General features: G+C 41.6%; 1 protein-coding gene across 3 annotated transcripts in view; it reads left to right on the forward strand.

The window, feature by feature from the left end:
* The window catches only part of MAP1B (microtubule associated protein 1B), a 112,832-nt gene that overhangs the window by 70,984 nt on the left and 14,234 nt on the right, over positions 1–27,614 (forward strand). Inside the window, exons 1-3 of one of the 3 annotated variants that reach the window (XM_072606305.1) lie at positions 14,188–14,601; positions 17,283–17,365; positions 19,229–19,369. In XM_072606305.1, coding sequence (XP_072462406.1) covers positions 19,238–19,369 — 132 coding nt within the window. In that variant the 5' untranslated portion in view covers positions 14,188–14,601; positions 17,283–17,365; positions 19,229–19,237. The other 2 variants (XM_072606306.1, XM_072606304.1) reach the window with 2 other exon arrangements.

Genomic DNA, 27,614 nt, shown 5'->3' on the forward strand with positions numbered 1-27,614 from the left:
AATGGCAGGCATTTGACAACAAATTAAATGTCAAATAAACCTGGCAAATGATTCAGGAAATCAATACTGAGTGAGAAAAGTTGTGAGAGCTTTGCATCAGACATTTTGGTCACCTTGACACCCCTGGGAAATGTCTGGCAGGATTTTCAGATATTAAGGATGGATGGTGATAAATAGACCAGCACAGAGTGAGGGCTCTTTGGAAACAACCACCTCCCCTGATTTTAAGTAGGGTCTGCCTTAAATGGGCCACCCTGCTGTGTGTTAATTGGGTTATATGCATGGATCCATGACTTTGTGAAGTATCCACAGTCTTTTCACATGCCCAGATGGCTCCTGGCTGCTGATTATCTTAGCTGAGCTAGGAGAGACAGGTCTTGAGGGATTGTATTTGAATCTCCAATATGCAAGTGCATCCCACTATGGGTTTTTATGGTATTCTAACATCAAATGTAAATAATTTCTAAGGTCTTAACTTTCCTTCATTAGAACAGATTAGTTATTAAAAGTCATATGTAGAGTTGACCCTCCCAGAAGCAAGTCTGGACTGTGATCTTGGGCCCTGCCTTTTGGTATGGTACCAGGTGTCAGCCTCAGGAGAATGAGAGGAAAGGAGTGGTGCTTAGAAAGATCCAAGTTGCTGATATATGTACATTCACTTGGCTCTTTTTAGAAACCCCTCAAAGATGTGGGTTGAGTGACTAGCAAATATTATTCAAATATTTGAATGGGTCTGCTTGACTCACGTCTCTCCCCACTCCAATCCGTCCTCCATTCAGCCACTAAGGTGATTTTCTCCTGGCTTCTTTTCACTTCCCCCTTATGATCCTACCTCCAAAATCAAGATCTGTGTTACTGCCCTTTTGTTTTTATTTGTTTTTTACATTTTATGTTCATTTTTACCTTGATTTCTATCTAGACCAGGGCTGGGCCTGCAGCCTATTATTATCCTTTAATTAAGGAGATTTGTTCTGTGAAGTTTGGATTCCACACTTGAGGACCTAGAAGGCCACATGTAACCTGGAAATCACACAGTTCCCCACCCTTGATCTGGATCTAAAAGTAGAAAAGTCAGCTGTCTCTGCTCCACCCCCTCTCTCCCAGGATATGCCTTCTGGTGGAGATAAATTGACTTAGTGTACTTATTCTGTCTAAACGGTTCCTGAGCATAACCAGTAGAGAACGTGCCCTATAGGCTACATTAAGCAGATTTAGTTCCCTTTTTAGCTGTCAGATTTCAGAGAGGCTTATTCTGCCCTGTGACTTGGGGGCAGGAGTGGGAGTCGGGCTAGAGCAGGATTTCATGGAATCTCAGGTCCGAGCGCTTTGGGCTGATGTACAGTCGTTCATGCAAAGGCATTGATTGAATGCATTCGGTGCTTTGGAAAGTTTGCACATCCACTCCTTTCACTGTCCTTCCAGTAGCACAAGGAGCCTGTAGTCATTAGTACTTGTCATTAATGACATAGTCTTTAGGAGAATTTTAAGAAGTGTGTATAGAATGATTTTACACATATATACATATTTGTGGCTAATGCTAGCAATGGGGGGAAGGAAAAAAAGACATTTACATGATAACTTTATTATATATTTAAAAGATATAATAGCAAGTTGTACATAATAGATTTGCAGTTTCTTTTTTAATTATGTTGTTATAGAAATGCTTCTTTTATTGCATAAATTAAAAATGAAATAAAATAAAAAATAAATAAGTTAACAGTTTTTTTTAAAAAACCACATTTGTACAGACTTTAGGGTTACATAGTGCTTTCATGGCTATGGGTGAATAAAAAAATTTAATTGCCTACTGTGTACGAAGCACTGTGCTAAGGCTGGGGATGCAAAGTGAAGAGTAAGACAGTGTATGTTTATAAGGAGCTTATATTCTAATGGAAGAGAGCCATCACCTCGTTTGTTCCTCATAGCAACCCTATGGTACAGGTAGTTCAAATATTTTTACTCCCATTTTACAAATATGGGTGGGTCTGCTTGCCTCAAGTCTCTCCACTCCAGTCCATCCTCCATTAAGCAGCTAAAGTGATTTTCCTAAAGTGCAAGTCCAACCCCATCACTAGCCTCACTCAGTAAAATCCAGAGGCATCCTGTTGCCTACAGGTCCAAACCAAAATGCTCTGTTTGGCATTCAGAGCTTTTTATAACCTAGCCTAAGGATGGGAAGTCTGTGGCTTTGAGGCCCTCTAGGTCCTCAAGTGCTGCTTTTTGAGCCTTTTGACTGAAAAAAGGGGCCACACTTGAGGACCTAGAGGGCCACCTGTGGCCTCCCATCCCTGACCTAGCCCTACCTTTTCGGTTTTCTTAAACCTTACTCCCCAATGTGTACTCTTCAGTACAGTGACACTGGCTTCCCATTTGTTTTACCAACAAGAACCTCCATCTCCCCTCTCCAGGCATATCTGGCTCTCTTCCATGCCTGGAATGTTCTCCATCTTCCACTCCAACTACTGACCTCCCTGGCTTCCTTTAAATCCCAATGAAAATCTCCCCTTCTACAGGAAGGCTTCCTCAACCACTCAATTCCAGTGATCTCTGTTAATTACCTCCTATTTGTCCTGTATAAAGCTTGCTTTGTATATATTTGCTTGCATGTTGTCTCCCCCGATTAGTTTGTAAGCTGTTTGAGGTCAGGAACTCTTGTTTGCCTCTTTTCGTATCCCCAGTCCTTAAAATAGTGCCTGGCATGTCATATATGCTCAATAAATGTTTACTGATTGAGATAAGGAAGCTGAAGTACAAAGAGGTTGCTTGACTTGTTAACTCCACAATATCCCTTTCAAGGTCACATCGCTTATAGTGGACATGGACTTTATGGATTTTTTAACTCTCTCAAGTACATTTTCCATTACACCATCCAAGTTAAGATCAAAATTTTGGATCCTCGTATCAAAATGGCCATGAAGTTATAGCTAAACATATCTCTGTCTCAAATCCTGAGATTTTTCATAACCCACCAGTAAAAGCTTGTCCTGGCAGAAACCTCACCAAAAAAAGAAAGAAATTGGGTTAGTCCAGGGATTCTTTAACGTGTGTGTGTGTGTTTGTGTGTGTGTGTGTATGTGTGTGTCCCTTTTGACAGTCTGGTGAAAACCAAGTTCATGGATTCCAGTTAAGAACTTCCTAGTGTTATATGCTCTCTTGAGTCACAGAGTTTGAAAATACTATAATTCTATGATTCTTGAGGAAAAACCTATAGGAAATGCCTGTGAACTGGATTTTTATTATATGTGGCAGTCACATGAATAAAACCATCTAACAGTCAACCACAGGTGCCTGAAAAATAGCTTCTGGGTAGATGAGGCTGGATGGGCAGGTGTGGGAGCTCCTGCCAGTGGAGAAGGTCGAGATCCAGAGAACAGTGTTAAATCGGAATTGACAGCTAATGTGAAGGGTCTGGGGAAGGACTCAAACTGTGTATAGTACTGCATTATTCAGGATGCCTGTTTAGCCTTGGGAGAAGGACATTTAAATTTTATGGAGCCTCAACTCAGTTTGAAATGTCAGTTTCTATGTTATTTAAATACTTTCTGGGGATTTAAAGACCTACTAGGAAGGAGGAAGGGAAGGAAAAGGAAAGATTTGCTAGGGGGAAAAGGGATCTAAGTTTTGGGCCAAAGGGAGACTATTAAATATTCAGTTTGTGTGACTTATATAGGCACCAATTTGGAGTCAACAGACGGGGGTTTTGAATCCTGGCTCCATTAGAACTTTGTTTGCCCTGTGACTTTAGCCACCTACTTACCTTTCTAGGCTAGTTTTTCCATTAGCAAAGTGGATGAGTTGGACAGACAAACTTTGAGGTCTTTTTCTAGCTTAAAAATTATGTGACTTAGTCAATATAAGAAATCCTGTACTTTTTCCCAAAGTCTGCAAGAAGGGGTGGTTTTCTTAAAGGCTACTCTGTCAATATAGGTTAAAGGAGGCCTCCCTGGTCATCTCTTGGTCTAGGATAAAAAGGAAAACAGGGAAATAGATTGAGAATTAGAAGGGACCTCAGAGGCTTCTAAGCCAATCCCTTTATTTTATGGACAGAGAAGTCAGATCTAGAGAATGAAGTGATTTGCCCAGGGTCACAGGTAGTAAATAGAGGCAGAATTCAAACCCAGGACTTCTGACTCTAAATTCAGCATTTTGCTGCCTGTCAGACTTGTCCTTTTCCACAGCTGATTTGCTCAGAACATTGAAGGTTCACTTCAAGACACTGGTCCTTCCTGCTCGTTGTTGTTGAGTTGTTTCAGACCTGTCTGACTCTTTGTGATTTATTTTGGGGTTTTCCTGCCAGAGATACTGAAATGGTTTGCCATTTCCTTTTCCAGCTCATTTTACAGATGAGGAAACTGAGGCAAACAGGGTGAAGTGACTTGCTAGGGTCACACAGTCAGGGTCAGAGACCAGATTTGAACTCAGGTTCTCCTGACTCCAGGACTGGTGCTGTATCCACTACCCCACCTAGGTGCCTCCTATTTGCTGTCCTACTAGTAGACTGACACTTTTATCTCATCTAGAATTGGCACTCCCCTAAAGTTGGCACCCTTTCTAGGGGTGATGACTTTATCTGAGATCTGTGTTCATCATTTGTTTTCAAACACCATGACATCAGAGAAATGATAACATTACTTGCGTTGACTTTGTTTTGAGTGAGGGAGGGCTGTGCAAGTCACCAGACTCACTTTCTCCTCCTGAGCCATCTAGGTCCAGTGACCAGATATTCATCTGGATACCTGGAGATGACCCAGGATGCCATGGCAGACCTTGGCCTTTTTAGGCTGGCCTTTTCAGGTACCATATCTTTGAATAAACAACCTCTTTCTCCACCTTAGCCTCTTCAGCTGCTACCAAAAGGAATGTTGATGCTCCTTACTAAAGTGTCTGTGTTTCAGTCTGGGGGGGAATTGAACCTAACTGGCACCATCTCTGCTGGTGTTTTTTTTTCGTTATAGTCAGTCAGGACATAAGGCAGAGGAATTGAAAATAAAGGTGAAATGTATTCCTTTCCTTTAGGAATCTGGTCTTTCTGTTCCTTTGCCTTTTCTTGGCATTAGAAGAGAGAAAAAGGAAAGAGGGAAGCTGAAAGAAGATAAAGGGGTGATAAAGGAAGGAAGAATGATGAAGGAGGCTTGTAAGATGCCTACAGAAATGAAGGGGCCATGTAATAGTGTTGGACTTGAAGAGAGGGCAAGCAAAGGGACATAGGTGTCTACACCCAGCTGTAGCTTGTTCTCCATTAAGGAAGGCTGGGTTTTCCAGGAGATTCTTACAGTAGGTATATATGAGACCATGCTGAAAGATATAAAACCAACTATTAAAAAAAATACCTGCCAGTCTTAGTGAGAATCAGGACATTCTAAAACTGTATTATCCATAATTTTCAATCTAACAAAATATTCTGTAACTATTAACTTCAAATATCTCAACAAGCTTAGCGGGAGTGACCCTCATAATAATTTAACTCACTTTTTATTTGTTTCCATTTAACAAACACTTAGAGCTCCTACCACAGCCCTCAGTTCTCCATCTTTGAAGAGGTTGAATAGGATGGCCCTATCAGTTCCCTCCAGCTGTAGATCTCTGATTGTGTAAGGCAGGAAGAGTTTTGTCCTAATGTTATGTTGAATACTTAGTGGCTGTGTGACCCTGGGGAGCCATTTAACCTCTCTATGCCTCAGTTTCCTCATCTATAAAATAGGGATGATATACCAACAACCCCCATAGATTTGTTGTGAGGCTCAAATGAAATGAAATATGTAAAGCATTTTGCAAATGTTAAAATACTATGTAGATGTGAACCTTTATTATTCAAAGGAATTCCACACCTTTTCCCCTTGTGTTTTATCACACCACAAGATCTCATGGATAGCAAAGTGAAGTGCTGACACTAATGGAATGTGAAATGCAAATGCAAACTAATAACAGGGAATTAGGGCAGCTTTGGAGAGTCCAGGCCTCCTCCTGCGCAGTCTATCTACTCATGAATTCTTTTTACACAAGATTTCTTCATCTTTTGTGTGTCTTAGCCCCCTTTGACAGTCTAGTGACACCCAAGAACCCCTTCTCAGAATAATTAATGTCATTCAAATCCACCCCCCCTCCAAAAAAAATAAAGTACAAAAAACCCAGCCTATATATGATGACAAAGGGAACCAATTACTTTGAAATACAGCTATGAAAAAAATTGTTTTTTTAAACCAAGACCATAGTAACCTGTATATGGTATATAAAAAGATCAAGGAAGGTAGTTTCTCAGTAATTAATCATTTTGTTAATCATGCTAATAATTAATAATGCCAATGACCCCTCATAAAACCTACTCATTGCTTATATGCTGTTGGAAGAGTAGGTGTTCTGGAAGGTAACAAGTGACTCTGATTGATTAACAAGTAAAGAGGGAGAATGATTATTATAATGAGAGGGGAACCTATTCTAGTGAGGGGCTGGGGGACATGACTTTACCTGTCTGACTAGAACACTATGGGCCAGATTTCATCCAGATTAGAATAAATTCTTTGTAAGTTTCTCTAGTTTCCCATCCGGGAAGGAAAGGCAGGTACGCTGAGGATTTGAAAAATCTCATCTGTCAACAATGTCCTTCAGAGACTGAACAATCTAAAGGCTTCTGAAAAAGTCCTGGTCCTAATTCAGTAACTGATTGTTAATAGAAGAGAGAAATATTCATTTCTCTCAGTTAAGAACAAGGTTTAGTAAGGTGAGGGGACGCTTTGTCAAGGTGCCTGATCACGGGATATGGAAGCTAAAATGGAACTTCAATGTCGTGAGACCAATGAATCTGAGCAGGAGGAGCCCTCCAAAGAATACTCGCAGAAGTGATCATGCAGCTGCCACTTGGAAGCCTGTAGTGGTGAGGACCCCACCAGCCTGCATGGCAGCCCATTTCCAATGGACAGCTCCTGTGCTTGGGAAGGTTTTTCTTTTGCTGAATTGAAATTTGCCTCTTAGCAACCACTGATTATTGCTCCTGATTCTGTCTTCTGGGACTGACAGATAAACATAATCCCTCTTCTGCATCAGAGGTGTCAAACACAGGCTGCTCTGTGACTCACAGCACTCCCAAGGGTAACTGAGAATCAGTAAAATGTATACAGTTTGGAAATCTTTAACAAAAGAAATAAAAATACAGTAGAACATAGATAATGTCAATATGTAGTTTTCTAAGTCAATAGATCCTTCTTTAAGGGCCCTAAAATATATTTTTACAGCTACATTTCAGCATACTTGGTTTTGTTTGTGTTCCTTTGTATTTTATTTTGTGCATTTAAAACATTATTCTGAGAAGGGTTCCATGTGTAGGCTTATCCATACTGCCAGAGGGGTTCAGGGTACACAAAAGATCATGAACCTGTTTCTAGACCTTCTCAGTTTTCTTTTCTGTTAAATGAGGGACTTGGACTAGACCAGGAGAAGGGAACCTATGGCCTTGAGACCACATGTGGCACTCTAGGTTCTCAAGTGTAGCCCTTTGGTTGAATCTAAACCTCACAGAAGTTGAGAACCTAGAGGCCACATGTGGCCTTAAGGCCACAGGTTCCCTACCACTGTACTAGACAATCCCTAAGGTCTTGTCCACATCTAACAGAGGAGAGGTAGTATAGCAGAAAGAACGTTGGATTTGAAATATGAAGACTTGAATTTAAATATTAATTCCATATTCTGTGTGACACTAGCAAGTCATCTTATCTCCCTAGGTCTCAGTTTTCCTTTCTGTAAAATATAGGGATTGTCTCTAGGATTTCTTCCAGCTCTGTTTATGACTTAGAATGTAAGAAAATGGAAGTAAAGTCTGTAAAACTTCCAGAAAACCTGAAGAAAAAGTAGATGCAGATCAGATTCTATTACACCTAAAATCTCTGTAAAACAAGAAATGTCCAGGTTCATTTATTTAATCCAACCAAAATCTAATACACACACACACACACACACACACACACACACACACACACACACACACACACACACACACACACACACCCCTATCATCACCAACATTTTTAAAGTGTTGAATTCATGGTAGCGGATTTTGACTCATTCTCTGCAAATATAACTCCTCTTCTTTTACAGATAAGGTAACTGAGGTCCAAATATTATAAAGTGACATTCAGGGTCATACAGAAAGCAAGGAGTGAGGCTAGATCTCAGACTCAAGGCTTCAGACAGCAAGGACAGTGTGCTTTCCACTATAATACCCTGCCCACCACGGATCCAGTATTCTTATATTTCTTTTGGACTGACAGAAGCCCTCTGGTGTCCCTTCAACTCCAAGATTCTCCATTTGGGAGATTCTTTGACTTTATGAAATGGAGTTTTCTGAGCCTGAAGCTAAGCTCTCCAGTAAAATAAGCGCAGATGCATATAAAGAGGCCAGTTTGGTCTGATGTGTCGGACTCTCTGGGAAATCAAAGAACTAGTCATCAGAGGGTCCCCCCTCACTGCTACCTCCCATGTCCTTGGACAGTTAGGACACCCCGGGAGGCAAGCTCAGGGAGCTATTTCCCGGTCCTGTATTTAGTGATTTTCTGTACTCTAGCTGATGTTTTGGCCACCTCCTGGCCTCGTTATGAGAGCCTCAACGCTGTCTTCCAACACCTTTGTGTATTTTCATTGAGCCTCCACAGATCCAGTGAAACAGGGCTTTGGAGCTTTGGCAGCCTAGATGCTGGCTCTGTTCTCCAGCAGAAAGGTTTATTTGTGTAGGCCAGGAGCTTGGTTGAGTTTTTGTTCCCAGGGTCTGCTCTGATCTCGTGTATTAATCAATAGGCAGTGGGTAAATACGTACCATGCAGAACAAAATGGAGCCTTTTGTTCGTCCTTAGCAGCATGGGCTCCCATTCTGAATGACCTCACCCCCTGTTCCAAATGTGGACAACATGGAATTAAATGTGCTGAACACTGGCATGTTGCTACTGTCTGCTTCTCAGACATGACTCTTGGGGTCAATTGAGCAGGAGTTTTCACGGTCTTTTTCTACTATCACCCCACACCCTTTTAAAAAGGAAATTGTGAAGGGAAAAAGGTGGTATATATATAGTACCCACTAAATGCCAGGTACCATACTAAGCACTCCACAAATATTTCGTTTGAGGTGGAATTTTGAGGTGAGGAAGGCTCCCCCCAAAAAGGAGAAAATCATCATGTGCTTTGCTTAAAGGGGGGTATCATTTCCTCACTGATACCCTCAAGAAGGGGGCCCAGGAAGAAAACCCCAGATAGACTGAGAACTGTAGCATCCCCAGTGCCTCAAAGTTAATTTAAAAAGGAGAGAGAGGATTTTTGTGGGGGACTCTGGCTGCTAACAGTTCACTTTCTGTTCTCCAGAAAAACAGAAGATTCATTAGAGAGCTCTGCTGACTCAGCCATCTGACACACACACATGCACACACCCCTCCTCTCTTTCCCTCCTTCTCCTCCCCTCCCCTCGGCCACCAACTCCTTCTCTCCCCAGACAAACAACATCATGCCTGAAGAGGCAGCTGGGATGGAAGATGTAATGGGAACAGAATGACTGCCTGAACTCCAGACAGCCTAGGTTATAGCTCTGCCGACTGTGCCATTAACTAGTCGTGTGAACTTAGGCAAGTGACTTAATCTCTCTGGGGCTAAGTTTCCTCACCTATAAAATGAGAGGATCAGGTGAGGTGATCTCTCAGGACCCTTTGTAGCCTTAAATTTCCATGACTCTCAATGTTTTGTTTATGTAAGCAGAAAAGATACCTGGATGCTGGTTAAATGGAAAGTTGGTATTCGAATTGATGGGTAGGTAACCTGATGGGACTGTTAGTTCATGTACCTCTAATTTCATTTGCTGTTGCTTTTTGTTTTGTTTTACCAAAAAAAAAAAATTGTTGTGTATCTTTTGTTCTAGAAGGGGACCATGACATCAGGGAGATGAGGCCATGACATGCAAGTGAATTGGATTTAAGTGAGGCAGGGCTGTGCAAGGTCACCAGCCTCATCTTCTCCTCTGGAGCCATTTAGATCCAGTGGCTCGATGTAAATCAGAATGACTGGAGATGACTCTGGTATTGTTATACCAAAGATAGTTAGAAAGATAGATAGATAGATAGATAGATAGATAGATAAGTAAAAACATAAGAAATCCCCTTGGAATAATTTTTTTAATTCTGTATTTATTGGTATAAAATCTGCTTTGTTAAAAAAAAGGGAATGTAGATTCATTTATCTTTAAATTGCTGCCTCTCAAAGTTGGTAGCCACTGTGAGCCTTCTTCTCCCTTCAGACTCTCCAGTTGGATAGGCAGGTAGGAGGTTTTGCAAACCAAAGCCCTCAGTCAACTGTTTGCTGAATACGCCCTTAGTGTCCATTCTTCAGTGGTGCATTTAGAATAAATAGACCTGAGTGACCTTGTCACTAAACTTTCCTATAACTAAATTTTCTCATCTACTAAATAAGAGGTTTGGATCAGATCAGGCATTCTTAACTTGAGGTTTGTGAACTTGCTTTTTAAAAATATTTTGATTATGGCATTTTGATAGGATTCATTTCTTTGTAATCCTTTGTATTTTATTTTATGCACTTAAAAACCTTATTCTGAGGAAGAGTCCATAGATTTCACCAGATAGCTCAAGGGGTCCATGATGCAAGAAGCTAAGAACCCTTGAAGTACATAGTTATAATAGCATGGTTTTATATAGCACTTAAAGGTTTGCAAAGCACTTTATAAGTATTATCTCATTTTATCCTTATGATACTGTGGTAGGTGCTATTATTATTTCCATTTCATAGAGAGAACAACTAGGTAGCACAGTGGATGGAGTGTGGGCCCTGAAGTCAGGAGGACCTGAGTTCATATCTGGCCTCAGACTAGCTGTGTGACCCTTGGCAAGTCACCTAACCCTGTTTGCTTCAGTTTTCTCATTTGTAAAATGAGCTGGAGAAAGGAAAGGCAAACCGCTCCAATATCTTTGCCAAGAAAACCCCAAATGGGGTCACGAAGAGTTGGACACAACTGAAACGACTGAACAACAACATACATAAGGAAATTGAGGAAGACAGAGTTTAAGTGACATGCTCAAGATTACAAATCTAGCAACTTTCTGAAGCCAGCTTTGAAACTCGGGTCTTCCTGAATCCAGGTCCAGTACTCTATTTACTGGTATACCTTAGCTACTGAGATGATCTCTGCGGTCCCCATGCTCTGTGAATCAATGATCTTATGAAGAATGCCTTAAAATAAAAAGAAACCTTGGCTTCTCTTCTCAATGAGCTTTCGTCCTAGTAGGGATCCCTAAGCTACACACTCAGAAGTATAAGGACATTTCAAATATGCAGGACTTCAAAAGCACAATGTGGGTATGATGTGAAAGAACTAAGTTCATTAAGGAATTTCCTGGCCCAAGGAAGTTTTGCAAAAAGGGGCAAACCTGGATATTGGCACAGAAGAAAATATTTCCACATTGAATCAATGAATAAGCAAAAGCCTGGCTCCCCATGATGACTTTCCTCCCTTGGCCTCAGCACAGCACTGTGCTTGATCTTCTCTTTTTGGTGTCTTTTGTCGTTTTTATCACATCTGACTCTTCATGACTAAGCTCTATGAGGGCGAGGACCAAGTCCGATATCAACTTTGCAGAGTACTCTACCTGAAGTAAACATTTCATTAATGCTTTTTTTTAATGTCAGGGAGGCAGAAATGAACAAATCATGTGCAAGAGTTAAACATTTTCTTAGAATCAGTGACAAGGGAGTATGATATGAAGAAACTGGGTTGGTGAAATGGGTAAAGGTGAAGTCAAATTGGTAGAGGGACCTTGAAGGCCAGGTAAGGGAGGTTGGGTTTAAAAAGTTAAAAAAGCATTGAGTAAAGGCATGGTATGATTTTTTTTTTAAAGACACTTGAGAAAGATTGCTTTTGCACTGGTATGTGGGAAGGAGGGAGAGACCAGACACAGAGAAACTACTTCTATAATCCAGGCATGAGGTGCTAAGTATTCACCCTTAAGGAGCTTATGTTCTCAAGATGTACAAGATAGACACAAACACAGGTGTAGGGATACAGATGAAAACATGGCCCAGAATTTCAGAGGTGAATAAAACCTGGGGAGCTTGTCTAATTCCACCTCCTTCTCCTTCTGAGCATGTCAATGCATCATAGAATCCTGTTGAGTCTCAGAACTGAAAGGGAACTCAGAAATCCACCTTCCCACCCATTTGAGGAGTTTTTAAAGGATGGTGGCTCAACCTATACTCTCTATCCGTCCAAGATCACCTGTTTCCATTTTGAAATGCTATTAGTTGTTGTTTTTGCTTCTTAACCCTTGGAAAAGTTGCTTCTCTTTACCTTCTACCTATTGGTCCTAGCTCTTTGCTTTGGAGCTGTATAAATGTAGTTGGTTGCCACATGACAGCCTTTCAGATATTTCAACTTAGCAACCATGCCCTTCCCTTCCCCAACAGGATTCAAAGTGAAATATGGCAGCTCCAAGCATTTCTCATGAATGGGTCAGAGAATCTAGAACATGTTCAGTCTCTCAAATGTGAACATCAGTTAATCTCACCCTGTAAGATCCATAAAGAATGAATGTAAATATCTCTCATTCTCAGATCAGCTACGCACACAGCATCATGGTCTCTGCTTCTTTATTTTTTCTATGTCAACAGACCCCTTGGGCAATCTAGAGAATTCTTAGAATTGTTGCTCAGTTGTTTTTCAGTTATATCCAACTCTTTATGACCCCCTTTGGGGTTCTTTTGGCATCTTACAGATGAGGAAATGGAGGCAAACAGGGTTAAATGATTTGCCCAGTTAGTGTCTGAGGCCAGATTTGAACACAGGAAGATGAATCTTCCTGACTTCAGACGCTCAGCAACACCGAGTTACCCCTTTCTTAGAATGATGTTTTTTAAATGCATAAAATAAAATAAATACAAAGGATTACAAAAGGAAATAAAATATAGGAATCAAAGTGACAGAAAAAAATAAGAACCTAAAGTTTGTTGACCCCTGTTTAAGAATTTTTAATTCATCTGTTCTAAAGCCAGTGGGAACTATGATCACAGACTTGATAAGCATTATTCAATGGAGATTAAAGATGGAAACTGGGATCCACACTCTAGGATAGTCATTGTAAGATGATAAGAAATCTTGGGTGCTGTTGACTTTCCCAGTTTTGTATGGGTACTACCAACATATAAGGGGCTAGCTCTTCTTATAATGCCTTTTTCCCCTCCCTTTCCTCTAATCCTGTGTCCTTCCATACTCCTTTTTCTGTCCCTTATTGTACCCCATTTCCTTCTATCTCTGCTTCTGGTTAAAGAAAAAAACGTAGTTTTATGTGTGAACATTCTTGTAAGATTTTTGAGTTGTCTGGAGGAAATACACAGTAAATATTCAAGGAATTTTTAAAAATCAATTTTAAAATATTTTAAAATAATTTACAGCTAAGGTTCCCATCTGTCCTCCATTCCCTGCCCCAAGTATCCTAACTCCTAGAAGACATAGATCTCCTGAATCTTTAAGATTTTTAAGAAAAGGAAAGGATACTGTTGTTTTAAGGCTATGTGGAAAACCACAATCTTATTTTAGGAGCAACTTGGGCTAGTGAATGAAGTGCCTGAATTGGCAGGAAAATCTGTGTTCAAATCTACCTTCTGTAAGATCGTTGTGAAATCACTTAACTTTCCTGAACCTCCGGCAATGCCCTAAAATTTATCTACAAAGCTATGGACAGGTCAATCAATTTGAGTTTTTCATGATCTTTGGCATAGCGTAAACAATTATTTAATCAGTAATGATGGTAGAGTTTGCTCTCAAGTATCTCTTCCCCCCGATCCCGTCTTTTCTTTATAATGAAGAGGTTCTGATTTCTCTTCCTTAAGGTAACAATATTGTATGGACTGCCCAGGAAGAATCTTGACAATTGAGGGCTCTTTTCTGTATCAAAGCCATACGTGAGAAAATCAGAGCCTCTTAAGCCCCACACTCTGCACTCCCTCTGGCGAGCTTTGGGGAAAGCAGGCCATTCACGGGGGCTGCATAACAGTTTTCTTGTGAGGTTCAGAATAGTTTGCACAATGGTCCAAAAGAAGTGATGGAAATGCGTTGCTTTTCTTTCTTGGGAACTTCTGTTCTGAAACAACTGAATGAGACCTTTACAAATGCGGTGGCAGCCTTCTTCCTCAGTAAACCTGGCCATGTTCCCAGTTTGGAGACTGGGAACACCAAATATTCCACTTTCTGGGAGCCCCAGCAGCCTGCCCCGAAGACTGTCTGCAGCTAGCAGAGCTGGCGTCATCGGGTGGGTGTTGGGGGGAGAAAGGAGGGGGTTGCTCTCAGAGGCCACTCTGCCAGCTTCAGAGTTGCCAGATGCCTCAAGGACCCAGCCCTTGGTTACATCGTCCTGTGGAGGAATTTTGGCCAACAGACAGTCTGGCTGTGACCAGAGCTCCACTGCAGGCTTTCTTCTGTTTTTCTTTTAATGCCTCATCTTCATTCAAATCCAACTTAAGGAAAACAAAACAAAACAAACTTTTGTTGGAGGAGGAACCCTGGCATCCTAGGTGAAGGTCTTTGTTGAGGTGCTGAGCGTTTCTAGCGAGCAGGATGAGAAGGAACGGGTGAGTTGAATTCCAGTAGGGTTAGCTCTGAAGCCACCCCTGGAGTGGCCAGGAGTAAACAGCAGCTACCGCATGACGTGACCCTGCTTGAGTTCCCTCCCTGAAAGTCAAAGACAGAGGAGAAACAGGATCCTATGGATCGGTGAGCATCAGCCCAAGTTTTGTGTGTCAGGTTTGTAGCCAGTTTTCTGAGAAAGGAAAAACAGCTGGGGAAACCAGGAGCAAAAGTGGTTGCTGGAGGGTGTGACCCAGAGATGGTGTGCAAGGCTATTGTTGCTGAGAGATGAGGATGCCTGCATTTTGGAGAGTGTGGTAGCCATGTTGAGGGTGTCCCTGTGAGGTCACTGAAGAGAGAGTAAGTGACTAATGTCTCTATCACCTGTTGGAGTGGGGTTAGAACTCAGAAAGCCTTTTTCAGTGACATCTGGGAGAGGTCTGCTTTTGCCGGTTCATGTATCAGGAACTTAGGACTGCATGTGTGGCTTGGGCATTGGGCTATTTGTTGTGTATTGAAAACTATCATGTCAAAGATGTGACCAAGGAGACAGCTCTTTATCCCCATTGGGTCTGAAACTACTGGGCAGGTGCAGCAGAATCTGTTTCTGTGGGTGCTTCAGGGAAGCCCCAGTCATCTCTTTGTTTCTACGAATGCTCTGTCAGGATGAATCTGGACAGCAGGCTATATTATTTATTAAGAGTTTGGATTCCTTTTATATCATTTGCGATTAGTGAATTCAATTTCATTTTATTTAAGTGCACAAAGTGATCATGAGAAAGGCTGCCAGATCGAGGCGTCTGTTGCAGACTGTAAGGTAGCAACAAAAGAATCTTTGATTTGGTCAAGTCATGTTAGTTTTTTTTTTGGGAGCTCTTCTTTCTTCCTAAGGTTTTGTTTGTTTGTTTTTGTTTTTTTGCTAGTTCATACAAGGCAACATTTTTCTACTCTGGAGTTTCTTCCTTTCTTGGAGAAACCTCTGCCCATCTTCTAAATACATTCATACATTCAACTTGATTTTTTGTTCTCTCCATCCAGTATATCTCTCTCTCTCTCTCTCTCTCTCTCTCTCTCTCACTTATGCTTTGGGTCTCCCTACTTCTTTAAAAAGATGCTAAGATGTTTCTGGATTCTTCTTTTGTCACTATCAGAACTTTTCTTTGACCCCTCCCTCCTGTCCTTTTGTTGTGGCTCTGGATTGTGCCCATCTGTGTTCTGTGCCTGACCCAGTGAGTGTTGCCGAAAACGAGTTGAGAGGGAAAATGAAGCTGATTGCCAACCTGGCATCAGGAACCTGTTTTTCATGCCCCCTCACAAAGGACCTCAACATTTGCTGCTTCTACTTCCCTTCTGGTCCCTGATGATGGTAGGAGGCAAAGATCCAAATGCAATCTGGATCTCTCAGATGTTTCTGTAATTCTGCTGACCTGGCTTTAGCTTTATAGGAGCAACAATTGCTTTTCCCCATAGTACCATCCTTCGCTTTCACTCTTTCCCCTTTATTGTCTTATGTTTCTTCTTGGAACCACAAGTTCTACTCTGTCTGGCAATCAATTGCTCAGAGACTCAGCAACAATTTACTCAGTGCCCACTTTGTGGCCAAAGCCTTTGCTAGATGCTAAGGACACAGAGACATGAAGGAAACAGCTTAAAATCTCTAGATAGCTTATGTTCTTTTTGTAGCAGAAATGTCTGTGTGACCCAGGGAATGTGACTATGCCCTCCTGCTTTTAGGCTGAACATTTCTTCTCTCCATGAAAAGGACAAGAAACACTGTGGCCAGTTCCTCCCCTCCCCACACCTCCCTCCTACTCCCCTTTGTTCCTCAGTTCATGAGGAAAGGATTCTGTATAAAAAAGCCCATTTAGAGACCATATACTGTTGAAGCTGGAGGATAAGGGAGGAAATTTCTGCCCAGGAGTTGTGATGTAGCCTACTCAAGTGGGAAAACCATGGGTAGGTGTGGAGAAAGGCAGTCGAGTAAAGCAGAATTCATGCCTTACTAATTTTTAATCTTTATCTTCAGAAGACTTTCCACCAGTGTCACATCTTGCTTTTTTCTTCATATATCATGCTCCCAAGAGCAATATGGCCACCTTGCTCAGTGGAAAGATTTGCTCTGTGTTTCCCTGTACTTTTCTCTGAGCAAAATTAATTAATTAATAACCAACAGTCTGTAAGCTTGCCTCAGACAGCCATTCTCGTTGGACTAATTGCTAGCCTGGGTTTTCTGGGTGACAGTCATTCCACAATGAGGCTCCTAATTAATCTCTGCACAGTTCTCACCAGAAGAAAGGCGGATAAGAAGAAACATCCCAATTACCATGAGAAAGGAAATGTCAGGATCCCTGTCAAGTTTTCCTAGAACCTACCCCTTGTATCAGATGAAAATTGCCCCTAGCCCAGAGAGGCAGACTCACTACTAATCATGAAAGTGAAGGGCATGTGAGGGAAGTTTGAAGTTCTTAAGACCACATGGACGGGATTCAGAGAGTGTCTATACTGTATAGATTGTATTTCTGTGCACTTGTGTTTAATAATGTTGAATTTGGTTTCACATGTAAGATGGAGTAAGGGACACCAGGTTAGAGAAAGAAAATTTTCTGCTGCCTCAAATTGAACAGTTCTGTTGGTTTTCATCTGGAAAAGCTAAAGCTTTCTTTTTTCTGTGTGTTTATGCTTACAGGACAGAAAATTCTTCACCACCGAAGTGACGTCTTAGAGACTGTTGTTCTGATCAACCCTTCAGATGAAGCAGTCAGCACCGAGGTAAAGCCAATTCAGTCACAATATGATTCTGGGGCTAAGGTTCCTCGTCTTCTCCCCATCCCACCCCACTCACAGAGGGCAAACACCCAAGCTAGAGGAAGGTAGAGGAGTAGGGCTGGGGAGCAAAAAGGACCCGGAAACTTGCCAACCTCCAGGAACACACCTCCTCCAAGCCTAGTTTCTGCTTATTAATCAGGGAAGAATTTCTCTTCCCATATCCCTTCTCAGTTTATGCTCACGGTCTATCCTAAATTGGTTTCTCAGAACTTGACCCTATCTCACTTTAGCAAACCAAAGGTTGAAGAATTGGTCTTGTAAATTCTGAGTTGCATCTCTTTGCCAGATGTGTGTGCTGATGTGGATGGGGTAGGGAGGGATGGGAAGAAATCCCCCAAAAAACAGAATCCACTCTCCCATGTAGAGACTTGGGTGTCCATGTGGAACAAAGGAAAGTTGAAGTAGGAGTTTAAGGGACATAGAGTAAGGTAAGTGAATGTGGATCCCATCTCAGAGATAGCTCGGGTATCCCCTGCATCACTGCTCTGTATGTCTCCTTTTGGAGAAAGTCAACAGAAGCCCCATGCTCTGAAATTCAATGCATTCAAAGTGTGCTCTGAAATAGGAACTCAGCTAAGGCTGAGTCTCGTCACTGAGGCCAGGGAATTGATCTGTCTCATGTTCACATTTCCTTTATTATATGGAACACTCTAGCAAGTGGAATGGCACTCAGAATTCAAAGTAGCCCTGGTCCCTGGAGGCCTCCATTACACTTTCACAATCCCTCCTCCTGGCTCTCCATATATCCCGTTGCTTGGCCTAGTGTGCTCAGATATGCTGAGATTAATTCCCACTTCTGCCCCTGACCTTCAAACTGGCAGTACCCCCTTGACTATCCATTAAGAAACAGGGATGATGAGGAAAGTGATGTTGACAGCCATATATCAGAGACTTACAAGTCAGGAAGCAATTTTGTGGCTGAAAAAAGCCAGAGGTTTTATACATGAGTTGGCAGACTGCCTGCAGAAGCCAGTAGTCATGGAGGAAGGAAAGATAAGGTCAGGCATTTATTTATTTTCAAGACTCTAGCAATGCCTTTGGAACAGATAAGATGGTAGCAACATACCAGAAGGCAAAGTGCACTCAGCAGTGCTTCTTCCCCAAAAGGAGAGTAAATTGACTTGACCCATCAAGGAGAAGATTGCATTTTAATGAGCCTGCTGTGTGACAGGCTGACTTCTCCCATTGAGGACTTTTGTTGAGGTATATGAATATTTCTGCTGTGTAGTCAGACTGGAAACCCAATGGAAGGGTTTGTTTTGACCCTATTGAAGATTTGTGCTGACCGTGATAAGACATCAAAGTTTGGGGGGCATTCCTTTGGCTACCAGTAGGAAGGGATAGAACCTTTGTTGGCAGGGGCTGACCAAGTACGGTCCACAGGTAACCTATTACTGTTCAGCCTGTCCGCTTGAGGGATGAGACTGGTCATATCAGTCACGATATCCTATGATGGCCTGTACTTGGTGGAATTTGGGAGAACTTTGCTAAGTCAGCCCCTGATTCAGAATCCACATGCTGTTAGTGGACCCTTCAGAACAGCCATGCCACATATGGGTGACCAGCTGTGAGAAGACTGCAGTTGGAAAGGTTGTCAATTAGTATTAGCTCTGAAAATAGCATTAATAGACTTTCTACTGACCTCAAGGATTGGCCCTTAGCTGGAATTGGGAATCAGCATGACATTCACAGACAGTACCCTGCATGGGAGAACAAAGCCCCTGAATTCTTGGGGTATCCTACTCACTCTCAAGAAGTCTCAAGTCATGCCAGCCCATGGCCTCATCCATCTCTCCTTGTTTTTAGGTGCGCTTGATGATCACAGATGCCGCCAGACACAAACTGCTTGTGCTGACTGGACAATGTTTTGAAAACACAGGAGAACTGATCCTTCAGTCAGGCTCTTTCTCCTTCCAGAACTTCATAGAGATTTTTACTGATCAAGAGGTGGGTTTTTGACCAGAAAAGGCATGTCCTTATGTTCAAACATTAAATATGTTGTGTTGGTTCAGCTTGATGATATCAGGTTAATTTGGGTAGCTGGGGGGTGGGGATGGAGTGGGGGTGGTGGCAAGACAGTGAGAACATGCCCTCATATTGGAAATGAGCATGGATGTGGCTGACACTTGATCTAGTTTGCATAGGGTCTCTCTCTCCAACAGATTCTCAAAGCACTTATTCATTCTTTTAATCAATTCTCATAGTGTCTTGGTGATATAAGTAGGAGGTAGGCATTATAATCATTTCACGGGCCATAGATTAAATCAATAACAGAGCTGGTAAAAAGGTGTCTTGCCCTTAATTCCAGCATATCAGTTTTCTCTTGCACTTGAATCATAACCATTTAGCAGGCAATCTCAGCCTTCCATGACTCCCACTCCTACACCCTAAAATACAGTCCTTTGACTTAGTCCAAACTTCACAGAATAAATCCCCTTAATAAAAGCATTTGTTCGTAAAACTTGCACTCAGTCAAAACGCCACACCCAAGGACCCAGAAGGTCACATGTGGCCTCTAGGCTGCAGGTTCTCCATCCCTGTTAGATATATCTCAGCTGCCTGCTATTTTAATGCCTAATCTCTTTGTGTGGACTTGGGAAAGGTGATGAGATAATGTAGAAAGGGGAAGATGCATTCGCTGGCCAGCAGAGACCTGCACGGAAGAGACAAGTCCAAAGGATAAGCAAGCAGAAGTATCTGACTTAATGCCAGGCCCTCAATGCTTCTGCTCCATTCACATCTTGAATGATGTGTCATTTACGATGTGAATTTTACAAAACCATGCCCAAATGGATAAAGGATTTTAATTTGTTCCAGACTGGAAAACCATCAGAACAGAGAGTCTGGGCTAAGGTCACAGTATTCACAGAATTCTCTCTAAAGTGGGTGGCTCCTTCCTGTCTGTTCTGATGCATCAGTCCAAATCAAATCCAGTGTCTTTGTCACTACAAGCTCTAGCCTGTCAGCAGCCGATAGATAGCGGGATACTACATGGAGGGGCTGACAAGGGATCTGCTTCATATTTTATACAGTGTTTCAAAGATGGTAGACTCTTGGGTTTCTAGGTACCATGAAAGACTCAAATTTCCATGACTTAACTGCATTACTGCAGTGTCTCCTTAAAGGTTCTGGGTGTGCTTTTTTTTCCTATCTAGCAAGAGCTGTAAACAAACTGTCCTGTCTCATTTGGTTCATCTGAGTGCTTTTGGAAACCCACCAGTCAGCTGACATAGCTGGACTTCTCTCTCAGTTCACCAAAGGGGAGTGGTGGGAAGGGACCATAAGGAACATTTAACCTGTAGCTTGAAATCCCAGATTTCATGAAGTTTGCTTCTTAGGGCAGAGGACACAGCCTAAGGAAGTGAGAGATGGGCCAAGAGTCCACTGTCTCACTCCTTCCTGTAAGGTTTGGAGGGAAGCCAAGTGGAAAGGACACTGGATTGGAAGCCAGAAGACCTGAGTTTGGATCCAACTCTTCTACTTAACTACCTCTCTAGCACTCCTCTCTCAGGACCTTAGGCATCTCATCCATAAATGAGTAGGGTAGATAAAACAATCTCTAAGCTTCTTTAGAACTCGAAATACTATGTTGATAATAACAACTCACATTTATATAGCACTTTTCTCACAATAATCCTTTAAGGGAAGTAAGGCAAGAGTTATTATTCCCATTTTATAGATAAAGAAACTGAGTCATTAAGTGACTTTTGCCCATGCCATAGAGAATAAGTCTCAAAGGAGGAATTTGAGCAGAAATCACTTGACCCCAAGCTCCATCCCACAAAACCATGCTTCCTCCCCATGTGTATTCAAAGACCTGAACTTGGACATCAAAGACCCAAACTTGAGCCCAAGGCTACTGCTTATTGCCTTCATGATTTTGGCAAGTCCTTCACCCTCCCTGAGCTTTGGTTTTCTATAAAACTTGACAGAGCTGTTGGGAGGATAAATGAGAGTATGAAAATGCTTTGGAATCATGAAGCTCAATTTACATAGAGAGATTTTTTTATTTTTAAAACCAGACCTGTGGTTTTATAGTGAAGAACACCCTCCACTCAAGCAGGTCAGCAGCTCCTTTGCAACTGAGAGATTTGCTCGGGATAGTGAGAGGTTAAGTGACTGGCCCAGGTTCACCCACCCAGTATGTGGCAGACTTAGGTCCTTAGGCCTTTCCGAACAGCTGTGCTTGAGTATAAACATAAGCTATTATTAAGATTATTGTTATGATTCTGCAATGGAATCCCTACATTTCCTCAACCTCTGGCACTTCACCTGAGAACTATTGATTGTTTTAGATCTTCTTTCAAATTAATAGGACTTCAATTCTCATTGCAAATGCCCCCATAACCCCTGCAGTAAACGCCTTTGATACTATGAGAGCAAGATATATTTTATTACTTAGTAAAAAAAGCCATGCCTTTGAAAATTTCTGAGTCTATCTGAGAGATATTGAGCACTTTCCATACTTTTTGGTGAGGAAGGGAAATAAGGGAAGCAGTGGCCTAGAAAATCTGCTGTAAGGTTCAATGTCATGGACATTTTCCTGGTCAGCTCAGCGCCCATGGCCCAAGTCTGGATATTCCCACTCATTTACAGGAAAAATCTCTCAAGTACATGGACAGTCTTTTAGCAGTCCTTTAAGGACTAGCTCTCATGCCATGACATCAGAATTTGTTTTGTTCATAGTGAGATTACATATACAGAATACCTCAGGAATAGGAAGAGGTTGTCTTAGCTGAGATTCTAAATGAAATAACTGTCATGTTTAGTCACTGGGGGCTTGTAAAAATAATTTTTTTTGTTTAAGAACATAGAAAATGGTTGGTTTGGGTTGGAACTACTTTATGACCTTAGACTAGTCACATACTCCCTCCCTGAGTTTCCTTTAATGGAACTGAGTAGTTTGGGCTAGCCAATAGCTAAAGACCTTTCAAGCTTTAAATCTCAGGGTTCTAAATGTATTAATTCATGAAGTTAGAATTTGCGGATAGTGAGGTACTTCACAGGAAACTGGAACAACAGCCAGAGAAAACAAAAGAGGAAGCCAGACTCAAAATGAAAGGATGGAGGTTAGAAATAATGAAGAAATGTCTTTAATGGTTGTTGTCTTTGGAATCGGTTGTGGAGGGAGCTTACTGCTTTAGTTGTTGAAGGTTTTCACGTGGATAGGGGTTGGCTTTGGTAAAGAGAAGGACCACCTCATTATCACAGACTAGGAGAAATAGGTCAATAAGGAGCAGAGCGATGATTCAGTAGTTATCAGCTTCTTGGAGTTGTGACATCTCATCATTATTTGATTAATTTTGTATTACCAGGGGCAGCTAGATGGCACAGAGGATAGAGCATTGGGTTTAAAATAAAGAGGACTCATCTTCCTGAGTTCAAATATGGTCTTAGACCATATTTGTGTATGACCCTGGGCAAGCTACTGAGCTCTCTTTGCCTCAATTTTTTCATCTGTAAAATGAGCTGGAGAAGAAAATGGCAAACCATTCCAATGCCCTTGCCAAGAAAACCCCAAATGGGGTTGTGGAGAGTCAGACATGACCCAAATGACTCAGCAGCAGCAGCAGCAACCCAAGTATTACCACTTTCTTTCCTTTTCCCATCTTTGTTTTTAATTTAAAGCAAATTATAGTTAACTTTCTGTCTTATCACAAAGAAGAACCTATGGAAGTAGATGATTTGCCAAGGAAGACAACGTAGAAATAGAGAAGGGAAGAGTGTGTCTAATGTGGAGAAGCATGGCTAGTGTGTCTACATCACCTCCCAGATCAAATATGAAATCCTCTGTCTCGTATTCAAAGATCTTTATAATTTAGTCCCTTCCTGTCTCACCAGTCTACTCACACCTTATTCCTTGCCATATACTCTATGATCCAGTGGCACTGGCCTCCTCGCTGTTCCTCCCACAAGACACTCTTATGGGATTGTCATTTTCACTGACTGTCCACATTCTAGGAACTCTATCTCCTGCCCTCCCTGGATTCCTTCAAGTCCCAGCTAAAGTCTCATCTCCTATAGGAAGCCTTTCCTGATCTCTCATAATACTAATGATGCCTTCCCTCTGTTGATCACCTCTAATTTATCCTTTAAACATCTTATTTAAATATAATGGTTTGTGTGTTGTCTTTCCAATTAGACAGTAAACTTCTTGAGAGCATGGATTGTTTTTTGCTTTTCTTTGTATCCGCAGGGCTTAACATAGAGTGACTGGCACTTAGCAGGCCCTTCATAAATGCACATTGACTAACTGAAATGTCAGGCCAAGGAAAGTGAGGCCTGGGAAAAGACCATTGGATTTGACATTGGGTTCATTAGTGAACCATGAGAGAACATGGGCAGGGTTGTGGGAATAGAATCCAGATTTCAAGGGACTGGTGGGGGTAGGGTGAGGAGGTGGTGAGGAAGCAGAAAAGAGGAGAGAGATGGTCCAGCTGTTCAAGAGGGTACCTGGGTTGAGATTTGTAAAGAGAAGAAGGAGAGAGAGAGAGAGGGAGAGAGAGAGAGAGAGAGGAAGGGAAGGAGGGAGAATGATTTAATGATTCATCCATTGAGGTCCTGAAGCCATCAGAAAAAGGGACCAGATCAATGGCACAGGTGAAGGTGTCCACTATGGCAAGGATTCTGAGAGGCCTCTTTTTCTGACTCAGGAGGAAAGTAAAGGACTTTATGAAGAACTGAGTTTTTAAATGATAAAGGGACAGAGCTGAAGGAGCTCCTGTCAGATTGCCTTGATATTCTTAGTAAAGTAAAAGGTGAGATCATCTGCTGTGAGACTATATATGAAGTGGAATTGGAACCTTGAGGACAGAAGGAAAAGTAGGGGATGAGATAATGAATCAATAAGTGGTAAATGACTGGTTCAGCTCTTAGTGACTCCCTATTTTAGTGAATCATTGCAAAGCAGCATTGAGGGACCTGCTGAGGTTAGATGACATTCATTTGTAAGGTATGAAATCAGTACAATTTTATGGCTCCACACAATGTGTACCAGCCTGGAAGCAGGTTGGAATTCCCAGACTTGAGGATTAACTGGATTAACAAGGGTGACAGAAGGTGTAGAAAGTTAGAAATTATAAGCCAGTGGCTATTGAATCTAAGAAGTGGCTGATCATGAAGTCAACCAATAAATCAACAGTCATTTATGAATCACCTACTATGTGCTAGGTACTGGCGCAATACAAATAAAAACAATGAAATAACTCCTACTCTCAAGGAGATTACTTTTTAAAAATTTTTTAATGTCTTTAATTTTATTTTCAGTTCTATATTCCCTACCTCCTTCCCCATCTCCGCTATTCTCTGAGAAGGTGGGCAATATGAGAATACATGTGAAGTCATGCAAAACATTTCCACATTAGTCATATGGTGAAAAAAGCAAAAAAAAAATAAAATAGTGAAAAAATATGCTTCCATCTGCATTCAGATTTTATCTGTTCTCTCTCTGGAAGTGGGTAGCATTTTTTTATCTTGGGTCCTTTGGAATTGTCATGCATCATTACATTGATTGGAGTAATTGACACTTGGTCATACTTAAAATATTACAGTTGCTATGCACAATGTCTTCTTGGTTCTGTTCACTTCACTTCGCATCAGTTCATATAAGTCTTCCCAGATTCTTCTAAAACCATCCCCTCCATCATTTCTTACAGCACAACAGCATTCCATCTAATCGTACACCACAACTAGTTCAGTCATTCCCCAGTTGATAGACATACCCTCAGTTTCTAATTCTTTGCCACCACACACACACACACACACACATACCCTGATATAAATATTTTGTAAGTATGAATTCTCTTTTTCTTTGATAGGAGCTTACTTTCTAGTGTGAGAACATAGTAATTTATGTACAGAATAATCATAAAGAGAATAAATACAAGGTGGTTAGGAGTGAAAGGAAGGGAAGGTAGTAGCATGGGAGGAGATTAGAAAAATGTTCATGTAGAAGATAGTACTTGAGCTTTGTCTCAAACAAAAAGAGGAGGGGTTTCCTATCAGAGTTTGAGGAGGAAGTACGTTCCAAGGCTGGGGAATGGCCGGTACGAAGGCATGGAGACAGAGATGGAGTGCCTTTGTAGTGTGAGGGACAAAAAAGGCTAGTTTGGCTGGATCCAAAAATATAGGCAGCAAGGGGAAAGGAAGGGCAGTGTACAATGAGGCTGAAAAGATAAGTTGGAGCCAAGTTCTGAAGGGCTTTTAAGGCTAAACAGCAAAATTTATGTTAGTTGTTAGAGGCAGTAGGAGACCACTGGAGTGTATAAAGTCAGGGAGTGACATGGTCACCTCTGTGCTTCTCTTTGGCAGCAGGATGGAGGATGGCCTAGAATAGGGAGAGACTTGAGGCAGTGAAACCAATTAGAATGTGATCTCAGGAATCTAGGTAAGAAATGATGACAACCTGAACTAAAAGGATCTTATATGTGGGTAGAGGGAAGGATTCAGCTTTGAGATGTATCATGGAGGTAATCAAAGCAAGATGTGGTACCTGACAATTCTATGAATATAAGAGATTGGAAGAGTGGAAGTAGCTTTGACAGAAATAGGCAAATTTTGAAGAGAAGGAAGTTTGGTGGGAATAATAGTAGTTTATAGTTCTACCTGTCAAGTTTGAGATGTCTCTGGGATATCCAATTTGAAATATCCAAATGAAGCTTTTGATGCTGAGCTTAAAACTCAGGAGAGACTGGGGCTAGACAGATAGATAATTGTGAGTCATCTGCATAAAAATGTAATCAAACAGGAGCTTACGGAGTTACGGAGTTACGAGAGAAAGTATAGAGACTGAAGAGAAGGGAGCCCAAAGACAAACTTTGAGGAAATACCCATTGTTAGGGAGTGTGACAGAGGTGATTAGAAGTCCAAGGATTGGTTAGATAGACAGGTAGGATAAGAGGCAGGATGGAGCAGTGTCATGAAAACAACTTAGAAATGGAATAGGGCAAAGGTTCCTTATTGATCAACTGTGGGGTCAGGCCCTTGAGTGGCCATTGCGCTTCTAGCCTAGGTGAGAGAGTGAGAGACACAGAGATAGAGAGAGTGAAGGAAGTACTCTGAGTTAGATCAAGTTGCCCTGGGGTTATATTTGAAAGTTCTGTAAGAGGAAGAAGGGACATGTAACTTTGTTCTAAGGTGCTAGGTAACCAGTATTGAAGAGCACAGATTAACGTGGCACATTGACAGGATGGGGGAGGGGAATTACTATGCAGATAGGATGCAATCAGTGGAGATACATGAAGCATTACCCAGAATCTTTGTTGGATGCAAAAGTAGCATTCTCAACCCCTGGGTGGGCGTCCTCTGTCATTTGTCAGAGCTACAGAAATACCAAGGCCAAAGCATGATAGTCATGCCATAAATACTTTGTGGCCCTCTAGGGAAAATTGTATAGGCTCCAAATCAAGAGGTTTACAATATCAAGAGAGCTTTTTCTTTGGAATCAAATGAAGGAAAACATTAGATATTGTCTTTCCCATGATCATATTTGGAAAGAAGCTAAATGTGACTACATTTAGTTTCTTTCCAAATATGATCATCAAATAAAACAAGCTCTAAGAAAACAATATGCGGTAGAAGTATGAGCCAGGGAAAATCCCGCTCCGTTCAAGAGAAGATAAGGGTTCAGACTAGCATTGTTTGGAGAAGCCTAGAAACCAAGGGACATAGCTTTTTTCTTTGCCACGTCATCATTTGTTATTGTGCACCCAGGATTCCTCTCCAGGCTGACGTGATATCTCAGCTGTTTTCTGAGTTTTGCTGAATCCTGGGCTTAGGATGGCCCCTGACTCCTAACTTACTAGACAAAGTCTATCAAACCTGTGTCTATAAATCTGAATCTATAAAGAAATGAGCTTTTTATATTAAGCCACAATCCATTTTGTGGGCTCCTTCTCTGCCTACTGTGGAGCTATTGTGGAGGAAAAACTAGCTACTGCATGTGAGCCACTGGGGCCAAATTTCATCCTCATCCACTCACTCAGCTTCACCCAAAATAATAGGAGAGAATTATATTCGAGCATAATTTTCACGTTTAATCATGAGCAAATGAAGGAAGAAATAATTTTGAGATTTAATTGTAAAATTGTGCAAGTGTTTCCATAATTGTGCCTCAGTATTTGTACTTGCAGAGCTGTGAACTTTCAGCGGTTGTCTCCGACTCCACTGGGCAGACGACTCATGTTTTTAAAAA

This window comes from Notamacropus eugenii, chromosome 4 (genome assembly GCF_028372415.1).
Source record: "Notamacropus eugenii isolate mMacEug1 chromosome 4, mMacEug1.pri_v2, whole genome shotgun sequence".
Taxonomy (NCBI): domain Eukaryota; kingdom Metazoa; phylum Chordata; class Mammalia; order Diprotodontia; family Macropodidae; genus Notamacropus; species Notamacropus eugenii.